This window comes from Osmerus eperlanus, chromosome 14 (genome assembly GCF_963692335.1).
Source record: "Osmerus eperlanus chromosome 14, fOsmEpe2.1, whole genome shotgun sequence".
Classification (NCBI taxonomy): domain Eukaryota; kingdom Metazoa; phylum Chordata; class Actinopteri; order Osmeriformes; family Osmeridae; genus Osmerus; species Osmerus eperlanus.
This window is the reverse complement of record NC_085031.1, coordinates 11147226-11164902: the sequence shown is the minus strand read 5'-3', so window position 1 is coordinate 11164902 and position 17677 is coordinate 11147226. Positions and strand designations below refer to the sequence as shown.

At 47.3% G+C, this 17677-nt stretch overlaps 1 protein-coding gene across 1 annotated transcript in view; it reads left to right on the top strand.

Moving 5' to 3' along the window:
• Positions 1–17677, top strand: part of adgrl3.1 (adhesion G protein-coupled receptor L3.1) — a 71523-nt gene that overhangs the window by 39906 nt on the left and 13940 nt on the right. The window contains 10 exon segments of the mRNA XM_062477589.1: positions 1224–1604; positions 2299–2402; positions 3418–3603; positions 4253–4291; positions 11885–12068; positions 14239–14361; positions 14778–14983; positions 15491–15678; positions 16197–16393; positions 16396–16409. Coding sequence (XP_062333573.1) covers positions 1224–1604; positions 2299–2402; positions 3418–3603; positions 4253–4291; positions 11885–12068; positions 14239–14361; positions 14778–14983; positions 15491–15678; positions 16197–16393; positions 16396–16409 — 1622 coding nt within the window.

Sequence of the window (17677 nt, the reverse complement as noted above, 5' to 3'; positions counted from 1 at the left end):
ATGTCATGTTCATGAAGACCTCAACACATCAACAGAGACGAGGGCTACTCAGATGCACTCTCTTAAGACGACTGCCCACCTGAGAGAGAGAGAGAGAGAGAGAGAGAGAGAGAGAGAGAGAGAGAGAGAGAGAGAGGGAGGGAGCTAAAAGGAAAAGGTTAAGTGAGTTGAGTCAAAATGGAGCGACAGTTAGCTGAGAGATGCCCTGCACACACATACACACCAGCATGCATCTATTGTTTGAGCACACACACACACACATTAGTACCATTATCCTGTGTGTCAACACACACAAATACCATTATCCTGCCATTTTCTTGCGATTGTCTCTAATGGAGCTTCCTGTTCTGGTGCACACACCACACACACACACACACATAAACACAGAGACAGAGAGAGAATGCAAAAGGGAGTTCACAGAGCCAGGAACCACCCATGATTGATGGCAACGTTCCGAGGTAGAACGTGGGAGGGACTCCGGAATGGGAGCTTGGAGACGGACGTTCTCCATTGAGTGCTGCAGGGTGGGAACCATGGGGCCGACAGCAAGCTGGAGCAAGAGAGACCAGGAACATCTCAGAGGGCTTCAGGGACAAACCCATCGGTCAAGCAATGACAGTTGCTCGTTCGTTATGGTCTTTTCAGTTTTATGAAAAGACCAATCATTCATCTCGCCTTATTATGACATTGTGGAGTGGAACTTTCATTCAGTTTCCTGATAAATCATTTCAATCAGTTAGAGTGAGTTGTGAAACCAGTGGAAGTAGAGTCAGGGAGGCCACTGGGATGAAACTCTGTCTTCACAAAGAACATCAAGCCCACTGCTTTTGTCCAGCCTTCAAACAGGGTCATTTTGAATAATTAAATGTGTTCATATGAAAAATGTAAGATGCAGATTGTGCCATATGCATTTAGTCTCTTTGCTGTCATGTAGCCATGAATGATTCACTATTGTGAGTGTTTCTCCGCTGTTTCTGTATGGGCGGGGTCACCAGAAACATACACTTGAATGCACTTCAATGAATTATCTGTGCTTGATTGTTCTTGTCGGGTACCATCGAACCAATGGGTTAGTCCCAAAATAACCACTGTCAACCCATCGGACTCCTGAGCTAGACTTAAGCAAACGCCAACGAAATGAAGAGGATTTCAAACTAGTGTGCATCTCTACTCACTCTCGCTTCCTTTTCTCTCTCTCTCCTCTTTCCCTTCCCTCCATCCAGACTTCCCTCCACCTGTGGTTCAACCCAACCGAGGGGGAGGGGGCGGAGGAGGAGCCTCCTCCAGCCTCACCACTACCACGCGTTCCCCCCCCTACTACACCACCCCCCGCCCCCTCCTCACCACCTCACCCGGCCAGAGGGCGAGGACCACCACCACCATCCGACAGCCTCGCCTCCGCCCCGGTGACACCAACCAGATCCCAGAGATCGTGGCCCCCCCGAAGGGCGGAGCGCCAGCGGCCCCTGCCATGCCTGTGAACCCCCAGCCCCCCCAGATGGCCCCCCAAGACTTCTGCACCCCCAGGGTCATGGCTGACGTCTCCTGGCCTCGCACGCAGCAGGGCCAGACGGCCAAGCAGCCCTGTCCTGTAGGCACGCTGGGTAAGAAGGGATGTGTGTGTGTGTATGTGTGTGTCCTTGAGAGACACTGGGTGAAGACCTCTGCGTCTGGTTGTTGTCTGTGCTGTTATTATTGATTTATTTTGCCTGGCTAGCTAGCTGGCTGGCTGATTGTCTTTTTGTCAATCCATCATTGCAAATTTACAATAAGTGTGCAGGTGTTGGAGCACAGTCATTTCTTTTCGATTTACCTCAGCAGTCGCGCATTGTACAGTTACAGTGTGCCTACAGAGCATATATTTTGAGATGGCACACACGTACTCACACACACAAGTAGTTGATTCAGGTCAACATTTCTTTATGCCAACCTTATCTCTCCGGTCTTGAGGCCGTGAGTAACTGGAGCATGATCTCGCTGTTCACATGAAACACTGGCCTTTGTCCGCGCGGTAATATCCACTGTGAAACGCACATAAGCACACACACACACACACTCCTCTCAGAGAACCCAAGGCACCTAAGGAGTTGCTCGGCCCCCAGTGAGAATGTCAACGCTGTCTAAGCATGTTTTCTTTCTCTCTCCTCTCCTCTTTTCCCCTCTTCTCTCCTCTCCTCTCTTCCCCTTTCCACTCCTCTCCTCACCTCTCTCCTCCTCCTCCCCTCTTTTCTCTCCTCTCCTATCCCCTCTTCTTCTTCCTTCTCTCCTCTCTCCTCTCTCTTCTCTCCTCTCTCGCAGGCGTGGCCACATACGTGTGCGTGGCCCAGCTTGGCTACTGGGACCCCCAGGGTCCTGACCTCAGCAACTGCACGTCGCCGTGGGTCAACCACATCATGCAGAAAGTGAGTCTGAGCACTGCTGGCGGCGGCTATTACTGTATGGCCCCACAGAGCTCCAGTGTGACGGCTGGACCTGGGGGACGGGGGGGGGAGGTGGGATGGGGTGGGGTGGGGGCGGCTTGGAGGTGGGCGGGTGAGCTTGGAGGGGGTGTTATTAGGGTCATTGGTGAGCCACAGGGGAAGGGAATCAGGCCACGCAGATCTAACATGTTTGCCCAGCCCATGTTAATGACGTTAACATGAATAAATATGGCTCTGCAGGCAGATGGAGATGCATGTTTGTATGGGGGTATGGTTAACGTACTAATCATCCAGGCCTAGTTAGTAGATAAGGGCATTCGAGTATTAGAATTAATCATTTAAGCCACTGTTCAACCCTTTTGGCTTTGTGACAAATTACAGATGTCTGTATTTGTACTGTCATACCCTCAAGTTATAAACCATTGTATGTCTGAAGCAACATCTTAACAAATGCAGTTATGTATATATGCACAAATAAGTAATACTGTATTTCTTCAATTAAATGCTGCGCCATTTATGGAACTACATGTTTTTGTGGTGCACCGTTAATGTGTTTATTTAATCAGTAAGAACAACACAGGGACAATGCAGAGCAGTTTATTTATTAATACACCTCTGGTGTCTCCTCACAGTGTAAGTATGCAGGTAAGGGAGCGAGCACACAGTAAACGAGCGTGCGAACGGCCAGTTAGATCCCTGAGTGGATGAGGACACTGATAGTGATGCAGAAAGTGAAATGTATAGAGTTTTGAACCTTTGAACCGTACCTAGTATTTAAAGTAAAAAATAGAATCCAATGTTGCGTAGCCTTGTTTATTAGAGCGTTTATTTAAGTGTATCAGATTTGAATGCCGTATTTAACGTGGGCGGCGTGTATTCAAGGGGCGGCGATTGATCCCAGACACACGGTAGGCCCACTTCAAGGCTTTTGTACATAGACAGATAATCATCTTGGCCTCATCCTCGTCCTCCTCGTCTTCCTCCCCCTCCTCCTCAGCTGCGTTCGGGTGAGACGGCGGCCATCGTGGCGAGGGAGCTGGCGGAGCAGACCAAGGGTCTGCTGCGTCCGGGCGACGTTCCCTCCACCGTGCGGGCCATGGCCCAGCTGGTGGAGCTGCTGGACGTCCAGCTGAGGAACCTGACCCCCGGGGGCAAAGACAGCGCGGCCCGCAGCCTCACCAAGGTGCTGGGAGCTTTCTGTTTCAGAGATATTATGCCAAAATATGGTGAAATGTACCTACTTGAGTGATGCTGCCTTATTGTGCACATTGCTCTTTCTATGTACTGTATATACTGTCTGCAAAGAGAATATGTATATGTATGTACACACATACTCGATATTTTCTGTCTCTCTGTCTCTCTTCCCTCCATTGCCCTTTCTTACACACTTATCTAGAGTGCCATTCCCTCTCTATCTGTTTAAAGTGCAGTTTGCAAAGGGAAAACAATTAACTGATACATCACACGTTGACCAAACCACCAGGGTTAAACACTTCAGATCAAAATAATTAAAGAGAGAAAATGTCTGTATATTCTCTCATTTGCAAAGCAATTATGAATGCCTAATTGGGTAATATGCCGTATTGTTATGCTAATTGTGATAAGGATATTGAATATGACCAATTATTCACAAGTGCTGGCGTAATTAAGGTACATAGTATCTGGCTACAGATGCATCATGTTGGTGGAGTAAAACAAAGGAGGGAGTGTCTGGAATGACAGGTTTTTTTCACCGGTAATGAGCACTTTGCTTATTAACTGCAGGGTATGTTCCTTAATCCAGTGAGTTGTTGTTTATTTGTGCTAACCTGCTAACTCTTTGGGTTTCACAGCTGCAGAAGAGAGAGAGGTCTTGCAGGTTTTTTGTGCAGGTATTTCAGCATATTTGTCTTGGTCTGCCGCCGTCGTGTTGTTCATGCAACCCCCAACCATGCAGACATGGCATGCACCATGCACGATGCTCGCACCTACAGTGCGACATACTATCCTGATTTTCTTAGAATCCTGGTTTGCGCTGCAACCCTTTGAGGAGTGAATTGTTTGACAGAGATCTTTCAAGGACAATCTTTTTAGCAGTATTTTTAAGGATTGCTTTTGGCTTCCTGTTTCACCAACGAGAATCAATTTCGAGAACAATCACATTATCAGCTGTTCGTTCTCCTCAAAGGGTGTGCCTCCATTTTGCTGTTGTTTTTGTTTTTTGTAGATTAATAATTTAAATTTCATGCATCCACACTGGATTCTTCATTAATCCCATGTCAGAATCTCATATCATAATCGTAATTTTATGTTCATCAATGTTTATAAATCATAATCTATCCAAATGGGATTAGGACCTCAGTATCAGTCTAACCACTGTGTCAAGGTTCAGTCAGATAGTGTTTTACTGCATTTCATGGGTGTACTTGGCATCTGGGCAGTATAGTTGTGCTTTGCGACAGCCCTCTGCCCAAGAAGCCCAACTGAGACACTGTCTACATCAGTGGAAGAGAACTTGGTTATCCATAATTACCCAGACAGATTAGAAAAGACATAACCAAGGGTGGAGGCTGGCGGTGGAGAGAACAATGAAAATGCTGTGCATTTGTAACACGCTTACCAAGCAACAATGTCAACGCATGAGTATGAGAGGCCGTATAGGCCATAATTCATACTTGATCTCACATACACGCCATGACCTCACATATATACCATTATACTCTCACATATATACCATTATACTCTCACATATATACCATTATACTCTTGCACATAAACTACTTGGTCTCACATACAACACCATAACCTCACATATATACCATTATACTCTCACATATGTACCATTATACTCTCACATATATACCATTATACTCTCACATATATACCATTATACTCTTGCACATAAACTACTTGGTCTCACATATACACCATTATACTCTCACATATATACCATTATACTCTCACATATACACCATTATACTCTTGCACTTAAGCTGGCATACTCTCTTACACACACAAAAATACCCTCTTATATGCACCATCTTACTAAAGTATGACAATATATGTAAGAGACAAATAGTATGTGTGAAACAGAATGTTAGTATATGTACGAGAATAACAGGATGTGTAAGAGAGAATACTTGTCTATGTGAGAGAGAATACTTGTCTATGTGAGAGAGAATACTTGTCTATGTGAGAGAGAATACTTGTCTATGTGAGAGAGAATACTTGTCTATATGAGAGAGAATACTTGTCTATGTGAGAGAGTTTGATTGAAACGGAAGGCAGTTTGATTGAAAAGGAAGTAGTACTGAATTCTCAGTTCCTGATTGGCTTACACATGAAGAAGGATTTGGGGTAGATGTAGCTAACACCCACCTTCCTTATCAAGACGAGACTGAGTGACATGACAAGATGGATTCATTAATAACATTTTGCATACTCCAAATCCTGCGGCATCATTGTCAGAAATGTTGTATCAAAGACGACAGCCATACACGGGGGCTGTTTCTAACGCTAACGTTGACAATGAAATGCGCCGGCTCTTCAGACCTGGATCAGGTGCATCAAGGAGCGGCAGCAGCCCTCTGTCAGGAGCTAGTCTTAATGCCATCCAAGTGATGGCGCAATCCCAATATCAAACTCCCCAGTATTTCGGTTAAGACTAACTCCTGACAGAGTGCTGCTGCCGCTCCGTGATGCACCTGATCCAGGTCTGAAGAGCCGGCGCATGTCATCGTTAGCGTTAGAAATAGCCACTGTGGATGGCTGTCGTCTTTGATTCCAACATTTCTGACAACGATTCAAGCAAATCCACTAAAAAACTCAAATGTAGAATTCCATAGTTGTTAAGGAAGCTATACCGACCCCCATTACCTGAGTCAAAAGTCCTAGATCAGTTTTTCAATTGATGAAACAAATTATCATTTAAATTAAAGCCAATGCCTTTGTGAATACCGTCCCGTGGCACTGGGGTTTTAACCGTTGACGTCTTTAAGTAGCCGAGTGGTCTTTACACCCTTGGCTACTAACCTAAACTTCAATGCCACAACCTGAACTTGATGTCAATCTGTTCACAACATTTTCCAGTTGGGACTTTTAAGATCCTATTTGAGTGTAGGCCCCTATGCCCGATGAGTGCCCGCACCCATTCACTGCAACGAAATAGCTTCATGGATCCGATTCGGAATCTGAGCTTAGAGACGCTTGACAAAAAAAATATTTTGGCGTGTGGTGCGTTTTGGAATTGTTAATGTGATGTGTTCCCATCGTATTTAAGACGAAATAGTTTACAAAGAAGAGGTTTGTTAATGTGACTGTATACATATCTCACTCATACTGGCTAATCAACATGTTAAAGTAGCCTAGTCTACATCCAAAGTCGCTGTCGTGAAACTAGCCCTAACCCTCACACAAAAAGTGTGAGGGTTAGGGCTAGTCTCTTCTTAAAATTAAAAACCTTTAAAAACGTCTACATTTATCAAATATTATAGACTATATAAATTAAGTATTTTAGTATAGTTAATATGTAATTTAATTCCAATTATGGAATTAAATTACATCTGCCAATCACAATTGCCAACTGATGCGATGCCCTTTGGAGCCGCCCGCCCGAACCAGCTCCGCTTGTGTAGTACTTCCTGTGGGATCTGCTTTCTGTGTGTTGTTTGATGAAGTGATAGTTGCTTTTTTGTTGTTGTTTCTCTTTGGTTGTTGTTTTTGTTGATGTTTCCACACTGAGGCTTTCCTGAGGTTTGTCAGGTTGCGTACCGGAAAATCCCCGGAGATCGTTCAGGCATGTCTATGGTCAGCTAAAATCAATGAGCAGCACATCTAAGGACCCCACGGTCCATGTGAAGAGAATGTGCTTCATACTTTGCTGTCTTTTTCTCTCTTTCAGTTTTTCTCTAGATATCCTCCTCTCTCTCCTGTCTCTTCCCTTTCTTTCTTTCTTCCTTTCTTTCTGTCTGTATCTCTCTCTTCCCTAGCTTTACCTCCCCCTCTCTCTCCGTCTTTCTCTTTTTTTTTCTACTGATGCAGGCTTTTTCCTCCCTTCCTAAAAGTCTTTACGTCAGCACTAGTCAGCAATGTCACATCACAGAACATGGCTTTGGAGTACATACGAGCTGACACACACACACACACAGGCATGCAACCATACGAGCTGACACACACACACACACACAGGCATGCATGCAACCATACATGCTGACACACACACACATAAACACATAAACATACACGACCAACCATACACACACAGGCACACAACTACACGCACACATTGGCATACACAAGGCATACACTGATCCTAGGACTGATACAACATGCAGCATAAAAAACCCAGTGAACCAACTTCTGTAGGGATTTCTGTAAATATAGCCATGACTCCATTCATTCCATTGACTTCACCTACATCAATTCACATTAATCATTCTAATTAGCAGGTCATCTACAATATATTGCCAATTAGCCAAACAAAAGCGAAAGAGACAGAAATATCTGATTTTCCCAGCTTCTCATGAATAGAGTCTCTGATCAGAAATAGTTGCTTCTCCCTCTCCTCGTTCATTATCCCCTGCTCTAATTGCTGCAGGAGGAGGGAGAGTGGGCAGAGGGAGGGGTGGGGGATGGGCTGGCGTGTGGGTGGGTAGAGATGGGGTGGGATAATGGCCAGGGAAGTATTTCATCTCCGTTTCCCCCCACTTGTGGAGGCATGTATGTAGGTGGGGTTAGTTAGGGAAGAGGAGGTTCATGTAACGTCATTCTGGCCACTCATTTGCAAATTCTTTGGTCGGAGAGGCACAGGGAATCCCTGGTACTGTGGAAAGAAAATGAACCAAACATGATCTATAATTACTCTGAAATATATATTCAGAGTCCTGAAATAATATATGCTTCAAACTCTGCACTGCTTTAAGGCTGTTGGGAAACCTGCTGTTCTATACAGCAGATGGGAATAGCCTGGCGCTTTGTGCATGACAAGCTAGACCCTGACTGTACATTTTAAAAACAGGATTTATCTGCAGCCCCCCCCACACACACACACACACACATACACACACACATACACACACACTGACCTTGAACCCCCTACCTTTTACGTCAACCATCAGACGAGCCCAGAGTCAGGACAGGCAGGTCTGATCAAAATGTTCTCAAACATGACTTTCTCTACTCTCGTCCAAGCGGGAACGACGCTCTGTGTGTGTGAATATGAGTGTGCAGTGGTGTAGTGGTAAAAATAGAGGTGGGTAAACTATGAATTTTATTATTTATTTATTTACAGGGTCGTCAACGGCCGAATACTAGGCTCAGGGAACTTAGATGTGCGTAAACGTGCATAAACGCTATTTAGAGGTGGATAAACGCAATTTCTGCAATTTAGAGGTGGATAAATGCTATTTCCGAATTTCGGGAGGTGCGTAAACGGTGTTTACGTGCGTTTAGCCCCCACTACATCCCTGAGTGTGTGTATATTGTACATGTGTGTGTGCAGAGAAGCCGCCCTTCTCTCTGCTGAGGCCGTTTACGCTGGATTACCCCAGCGCTTCAAAGCATTTCACTTCTGCCCCATTTACTGGTGTGTGTACGCGTGTGTGCATGCGTGCATGCTCATGTGTGTGTGTGTGTGTGTGTGAGCATCTCAGCTCCTGCCAACCATACCCCCCCCCCCCCACCTCCACCCCCAAAACACACACACACCGCAACACTCTCTCATCAACACTCACTCACCCGCTTATCTGTCACTCCAGTGCTTCTCGTCTTTTGAGGAGCCTAAAAAGACCTGTCTCCATCCCAGCCCTCCAGTCCCCCCCCCCTATTCCACTCACACCTGACAAGAAATGTCAGGCTCCCGACACAGTCCTATCTCCCCTCACATCTCTGGGTCCCTGGCCTGACACCGCACTGCAGATATGGGCCACATTCAAGTGTCTGTCAAAACCACTGCACGCTGTCAATGGACAGGCTTTAAGCGGATGTCAGACCAACGCACTGCGATCAGCCACCGACTTGCGTAGGAGCGTGAAGGAGCGTTTACTGACTTGGGTGACCCCACGTGAACGCAGACTTTGTCCGATTCTTAGATCCGACGTTTTTTGTTTTTGTTTTTTTTGCCTGAAATGTTCATCTCTTCTTCTAAACAGGAGATTAAGTATTTCTTTATGTACTGTCAAGACTTCCCCACTGTGTTCACAGGGATCCTGGGAAAGTGGTGTGAGTGTGTGTGCACATTATATGTGTATGTATGTGTGTGTGTGTGCGTGCTGCTGTGATAGGGGGATGTGAATTGGAGCCACAGTTGTCCGGGTCATGGAGTGTATACGTCAGTCTCCTCTGCACTCTTCTCAGCCGCCTCACTGCCAGAGCAAGCGGAGCAGAATCAATTCTCCACCCAGCACGCGCACACACACACACACACACATTCGTATGAATGCACACACATGCACCGATGCACACACTCACAGACCCCAGAGTATGAAAAATGGTTTTTAAATTGCTCTATTTTCTCTGTAAAGGGGGTTAAGGGAGTATGCTTTGCTCTCAGGCATGGTCAGTAGACAGGGTACAAGGTGTGTGTGTGCTGATGTGTGTGTACATGAATCATACATCCACTCTCCTCTAACTTCATTATCCCCCTTCTCTGTTGAAGCAGTGGATTAATGAGTTTTGTGTACATGCAGACTCTCTGTAGCTTATAGGCATCCAAGCTAATTAGCAACCAGCTAAGGAGGCATCATTAGTATGTTAGCATGTCCGGTCACTAATACTGTAGACATTCATTGTTAGTGTGAGAATAAACATATACATGCATGACTAATGCTAATCAATGTGGTTAAAGACACAGTCAGCCATGTGCCGCCACTTCCTGTGTCTGTCATGTTACATAACTGTCCCCAGTGGCACAGCTTGAAAAATCTCTTAAAAGTCTTTTAATCTTTCTCTCTCTCTCTCTGTCTTTGCCTCTCACCATCCCTTCCTCACTCGCTGTCTTCTTTTATCCCTTCTCTCTATTTCCCATCATCTCCTCTGTAACCTTTCCCTCTTTTTCTCTCTGTCATTTTCGCTCACTCTCTCTTTCCCTCTTTCTCCTCTCCCTCCTTCTTTGCTCTTTGCCCGTATCTATCTCTTTCTCTCCTCCGTGTCTAATCTCCAGCAATTCACAGGGATGTGTGTGTGTGTGTGTGTGTGCATGTGTGGGGTGTGTGTGTCTGTGTGCAGGTGGGAGGGGGTCAAGCACTATATGTGTGGAACATCAATAACCTGACGGCTCTGTCCCCTTCCCCTGACACTCCCCACTGGAGACTCCTCCATTTGTCTAACGGCACCTGCACTCTTTTTTCCTGTTGTGCTCCGATTGCCCCTGGAGAGGGAGAGAGAGTCACACAGAGAGAGAGAGAGAGAGAGAGAGAGAGAGAGAGAGAGAGAGAGAGAGAGAGAGAGAGAGAGAGAAAGAGAGAGAGAGAATCACAGAGACGGATATATAGTCACAGACAAAAAGGGAGAGAGAGACTCACTGAGACAGAGAGTCGCACAGAGAGAGAGAGTCACATTCAGATAGACATAGACACAAATCAGCAGGCAGAAAGAGAGAGGGAGAAGGGGAGGCAGAAAGAAATATAGACGAAAACAGAGTGGGAGAAGGCGGAACATGGGGATATTGATACTGAAGGGTAAGATTGAGATAGAGAAAGATGGATCGAGAGGAAAGAGGGAGAGACAGACAGAAAGGTGGAGGAGGGAAGCAAGGGAGCGAGACCCGGTGTATGTTTTCCAGCACCTGTATTCGTTTTTCCATTTCCCTCATTCCCAGTGGACGCCTGTCACCATGAACTCACCGGGCTGTTTTACAGGTTTCCACGGTCTCTCTCCCTCCCTCTCCCTCCATTCCTCTCTCCCTCTCTCCATCATACACTGAGATGTATGCATGTGTAAATGAAGGTGTGAGGAGAGGGAGTAGAGGCAAGGGGGGAAAGCAGAGGTCATTTACCACATATGCACAGACACACAAACTCACCAGTGACAAGGCTTGGTCGAGCAATGGAGGATGAGGTATTACATTCGTTGTACATTCGCAAAGTACAAACGAAGCCAAAGCTTTTTACGAAAGAAATTATATCACGTTTTTCTTTTGTGTCTAGTATCTCTCTGTGTATACATTCAACAAACACATCAGCATGACATCTGCATCTTTGTGTTAAGGCAACTTTTGGCTGGATGTTATATATTTTTGCTATGTGTAGTGAAGCCATTAGTGCTAATTGTCCACATGCCATACTGTCACACATGCTGTAGGATGGAGGTGGACAGCATTAGCATTAGCTAACCGCTAATCTAACCGTCAACCTCCCCTTCTGGCGCTAATGAGCTTTTGAGTGTTGTGCAGTGGCGTGTGTTAGCTTGGAAGCTAGCTCACTATACCGCTTGCTATCTGCCTCACCCTCTAACGGCTAGCGCTTACCCCTCCCTCCCTCCCTCCCAAGGCCATGGTGGAGACGGTGAACAACCTGCTGCAGCCACGTGCCCAGGCGGCGTGGAGGGAACTGGCCACCAGCGAACAGCTGCGTTCGGCCACCATGCTGCTGGACACAGTGGAGGCCGGGGCCTTCATGCTCGCCGACAACCTCCTCAAGACCGACACCGTCCACGAGGCCACCGACAACATCCGTGAGTAACATGGACAGAGCTACGTTTGTTTCTGATAACAAACTGACAAGGTCTATAGACCACAGACCCCCAAAGACATAACATTTGTCTCCAACCAGCCACTTGACTCTTGTGTAAGAGTTAGCATTAGGTGTTACATGAGAGAGCAGCTCTAGGGGCATCAAGCTACACATGAACAATAACATGTGACTACACACAGAGGCAAGTGGGGCAGAATAACGTCATCATCTCAACGCTTGAGGTCTGTAAGATCACACACGTGTAACAGGCTTTACCTGGGCACGTTAAACAAGACGGAATAGGAACATACGTGAGCAATAACACACATATGACCAACCCATGCCCTGCAGAGGTAATCCTGTTAGATGGAATGATTCATATCACAGAGCGGATTAACCAGTAGTTCCTCAGAGAACACTGATTGGTCCGAACCACTGTATTTCGGGCACTAACCATAACTTGGACCTTGGCAAGATGGATTCTCGCGTGGTACATGATCTTGCAAATCCAGCAGTCTCGCAAGTATGGGGCTGTTAGGTGTGAACCTTTCGAAAACAGGAAACGTTTTATTGATACGAGTTGACATTGAAGGTGCCAGGATGTAGAGGTTTTCACAAAGGCCCTCCCACATAACCATTTTATCACAGCCAATAAAGTCCTCTTCTTATCTGTGCTCGGATTCAGGCAAAGCCGAACAGAAGTAGTTATCATGGCTGCATGTTCTTCTCACCCCCCTCCCCCCCCCTCATCCCATCACTCCGGCAGGAAGAGTACAGTTGTCTGAGCATCTGAGGGGAGAACAAATCATTTCATTTGTTCTCTCCTTCCGGATGACGGAGTGTCTTCTTGGTTTCATCTCTGCCCCGGAGAGGCAACATTCGCCGTCGCCTCTCCGTCTCTCTCTTTTCCCCCCCCAAACCCCCCTTCGGTTATCAGCCTCCCTCCTTCTCAAGATTTGATATTTCACACTCTCTCACACATCACTCCTTCATTAGAGGGATTCATGTAGGATGGCACATCATGTATTCATTATGAGAGAAAGGACAAGAGAGAGGAGAAGAAGGGAGGGGATTGAATCCATCCTGTGGCGTATCCATCCTGTGGCGTATACTCCAGTGGTCTTACTTCTGCCGCAGAAGGATTCCTAAACGCACAGTAGCTCATGAGTACGCTTACATAAACAGGCCTTCGTATCTAGGCTCTTGTGTCGCCCAAGAACTTAAGAGAAAAACTGTCTTTTGAGATGAATATTTGTCTCCATGTTCCTGTCTCTTTGTCTCGTTAATCTCCCCTCCAAGCTAATTCAGTGGGCCGATTCCCTGAGATTATCTCTCTCTCTCTCCATCTCTCTCTCCCTCTCTCTCTCTATCTCTCTTTCTGTAATAAAAAAAACACCCCGATTTTGCCTCTCAACCCCACTTTCCACCCCCCGTCTCATTCCCCTCCCCCTCTTCCTCCCTCTCTTCGTACCTTCTCTCCTCCCTGCACTAAGTTTTTCATGGACACATTTGGGATGTGCAGCTCAGAGGCTGGAGAATGGAGAATGGAGGTTGTGTTATTGCATCGTGTTGTGTAGATTTATGAGACATGGCACCATGTGAAGCCACGCATAAGTATAAATAGAAGTTATAACGAGAATTTAAATGGGAAGATTTGGTCGAAAGCATCAGCAGGCACTGTGTGTGTGTGTGTGTGTGTATGTGTGTGTGTGTGTGTGTGTGTGTGTGTGTGTGTGTGTGTGTGTGTGTGTGTGTGTTGTAACGGTAATGAATGAGTGTGTTTCAGAAGGCGGGGGATTGTAATGACAGGATTGTTTAATTAGGTTAGGCACAGCAAGTGAGGATACCCTGCTGGTGTGTGTGTGTGTGAATACTTTCCCTATGATTAATCGATCTATCTGTCTGTCTGTCTGTCTATGTCTCTCTCTCTTGCTCTCTTACTCTCTCTCTCTCTTTCCACTCGTGTACACTGTGTTTACATTGAACGAGTTGGAAAACCACAGTTTGACATGGAGTTGTTATGGACTATATGGAACACTTAACATAGCACTCATAGATTAATGGTTGTGGATGGAGTTTATCAAACCAGTGTTAGCTGGAGAGATACTTAACAAGGTATGTTCGAACTACATTTACACTATGTGCGCGTGTGTGTGCGTGTGTGTTTCCAGAGTTGGAAGTGGCCAGACTGAGCACTGATGGCGACCTAGAAGACCTGACCTTCCCGCAGTCAGAGCTCCATGGGAACTCCATCCAGCTGTCATCCAGCACCCTCAAGCAGCACGGCAGGAACGGTACCTCACTGGAACACTCACTGTCTCTCTCAACCTGTATGTCTGTGTCTGTCTGCCTGTCTGTCTGCCTGTCTATCTGCCTGTTTACCTGCCTGCCTGCCTGCCTGCCTGCCTGTGTCTGTCTCTGTCTGCTTGTCTGTCTGCCTGTTTGCCTGTCTGTCTGTCTGTCTGTCTGTGTGTCTGTGTGTGTGTGTCTGTCTGTCTGTCTGTCTGTCTGTCTCTCTGTCTCTCTGTTTCTATCTTTGCCTATCTTTCTGTCTGTCTGTCTGTTTCTCTGTTTCTATCTTTGCCTGTGTCTTTCTGTCTGTCTGTCTCTCTTTCTCCGTTTGATGTAAACGTCAGTGCTTTAATTGTAATGCCAAAAACCAATGGTAAAACTAACTCTGTGTGTGCGTGTGTGTGTGCGTGTCCCTCAGGTGAGATCCGGATGGCGTTCGTCCTGTACAGGAACCTGGGCTCCTACCTCTCCACGGAGAACGCCAGCGTGCGTCTGGGCGGCGAGGCCGTCTACCCCAACTACTCTGTCATCGTCAACTCCCCGGTCATCACCGCCTCCATCAACAAGGAGAGCAGCAAGGTCTACCTGTCTGAGCCCGTGGTCTTCACTGTCAAACACCTGCAGGTACGCCGTACTGCGCACACACACGTACACACACACACACTGCAGACACACAGACGAGCAATGGCACACACACACGGACATTAGGCACACGCACACAGACATAGGTACACGTGCACACACACACGTGCACACGCACACACACACATGCACATGCACACACACACACACGTATACAGACACACATAGTCTTCGACTGTTGAGCTACTGATACTCTTGAAAGCAAGGAAACTGAGTTGAACTCTTACTGATGTCCAGCAGGACAAAAAAGGAAGGCAATGCGCACACACACACACACACACAGCAACACACTCCCACACACTCTTCTGTCCGTCTGTTTATTTGTTTGCGTGTTTCTACTCGGACATTCTGTCCTCTCTGTCTGTTGTGTGTGTGTGTGTGCGTACATGATTTGTCTTTCCGCGTGCATCCCACACCCGTGTGTACACACACACACACGTCCATATGTGTGTGTGCATGTTTGCCTTCACACCTCCCTCCTCTCTGCAGCACTCAGAGGAGAACTTCAACCCCAACTGCTCGTTCTGGAGCTACTCCAAGCGCTCCATGACAGGCTTCTGGTCCACCCAGGACTGTCGTCTGCTAGGCACCAACCGAACGCACACCACCTGCTCCTGCACCCACCTCACCAGCTTCGCCGTGCTCATGGCGCATGTGGAGGTCAAGGTATGCCCTGGGTCTCTCTTTTCCCTTCTTACTGTTCCTCCCAGCCAGGGACTGTGTGCGTGTGTGTGTGTGTGTTTGAGAGAGAGAGAGAGAGAGAGAGAGAGAGAGAGAGAGAGAGGAGAGAGAGAGGAGAGAGAGAGAGAGAGAGAGAGAGAGAGAGAGAGAGAGAGAGAGAGTAACTTTAAACATCAGCCAATACAGAATATGTGTGTGTGGTGTGGGAGGGGAGGGGAGGGGGGGGGGTTAAGACATGCTCTGGGTCAGTATATTCATCACGCCACATGCAGGACAGTTCTATAGTTGGCAGGCTGATGGATAGAGGCACACCTGCCCCAACCCTGAGTTTCACGCCAGCCTCCACCCACACACACACAGACACACATGTGTGTCTGTGTGTGCACAGGGCTACAGCTCTTTTTACTGACCATGACAGCATAGAATAACATTCAAACTTCATCCCTCCCTTCCTCCCCTCTCTCCTTCCCTCCCCTCTCCTCCCCCCTCCCCGGCCCTCCCTCCCTCCTTCCAGAAAGGCGGACTCCATGCACGACCTGCTGCTGGACGTGATCACCTGGGTGGGCATCCTGCTGTCCCTGGTCTGCCTGCTCATCTGCATCTTCACCTTCTGCTTCTTCCGGGCCTCCAGAGCGACAGGAACACCATCCACAAGAAACCTCTGCATCAGCCTCTTCTTCATTGCCGAGTCCCTCTTCCTGGTGGGCATCAACGCGCCGACCAGCCGGTAAGTCTAAAGGGAGGGAGGTGTACGTAGTGTGTGTGTGTATGAGAGAGAGAGAGAGAGAGAGAGTAGAGAGAGAGAGGAGAGAGGAGAGAGGAGAGAGAGAGAGAGAGAAGAGGAGAGAGAGAGAGAGAGAGAGAGAGAGAGAGAGAGAGAGAGAGGAGAGAGACAGAACCATAAATCTGCCTTTCCCAGGCACAGTGTGTGTGTGTGTGTGTGTGTGTGTGTGTGTGTGTGTGTGTGTGTGTGTTGTGTGTGTGTGTGTGTGATGTGTGTGTGTGTGGCAAAAGAGAGAGAGGGCAGGGTGGGGAGGGTGGACAACATTCTGAGGCTGGTGTCTGGAACATTTCAGGCTGTTCCTCCTGCGTGCTCACCTCCCCCCGTCCCCTTCCTCCAGGGGATTTAATTCATTAACTCATTAAGAAGTGTGTACACAAAAGCGTGTGCAGTTCCGATTACCGACCGTGGCTGTGTCTGCGCGTGCACGCTCCCATCCCCCGTTAATTACCGGCGACTGTTTGTGACCTCCCGTTAACGACTTCAGCGTCACTTTGCCCGCAGCCGGTAAGCCGGTAATTCCGTTAGGAGATCTGAATGTCTGTGCGTAAGCCTTGGCTATGTTCAACCGGCATGCAACACAGTTCTGGAACACTACAAATGGCTAATAAAGTCCCTCATCGTTTACTCATTGCCTCAAAGAGGCTACATGAGCTTGACTCAGTGAACGGTTGGACCTGGTCTCTACATGCGGTGGCAAAACCGTATCATCTTTAATTGACTGAAAGTGATTGATTCTATAAGCGCGATGCAGAACGACCGCGTTGACAGTCGGAATCAATTATTCAAACGGGCGTCCTCCGATGTGGCGGTCGGATTTGTCCGTTTTTTCTATCCGTTCTACTGTTTTCCTCCCCCCCTCCCTCTGCTCTCTACATCCCTCTGCTTGTTCTCTCTCCCAGCTAACAAGCACATGACAGACTGCTCTCCAGCTGTCCATCTCATCCTTCTCTCTTCTCTCTCGGTCTTCCATATGACTAGTGCCATCTTAATGCACTCAATGTGAACTCCCTTTCATCCCTCAATCATTCTCTTCCAGAGAACTTCTCTGGAACTTCTCTCTCTATTTATCTCAATCTCTCTCTATTTCGCTCTTGGCTTCTGACTTATTATCCCACTCACCGCTCTCACTCTCTTTCAGATAACTTATGCAATCTAACACATGTGCCTCTCTGGGTCTCTTGCTCCCTCTCTGGTGGTGTCTCGCCCCTCAC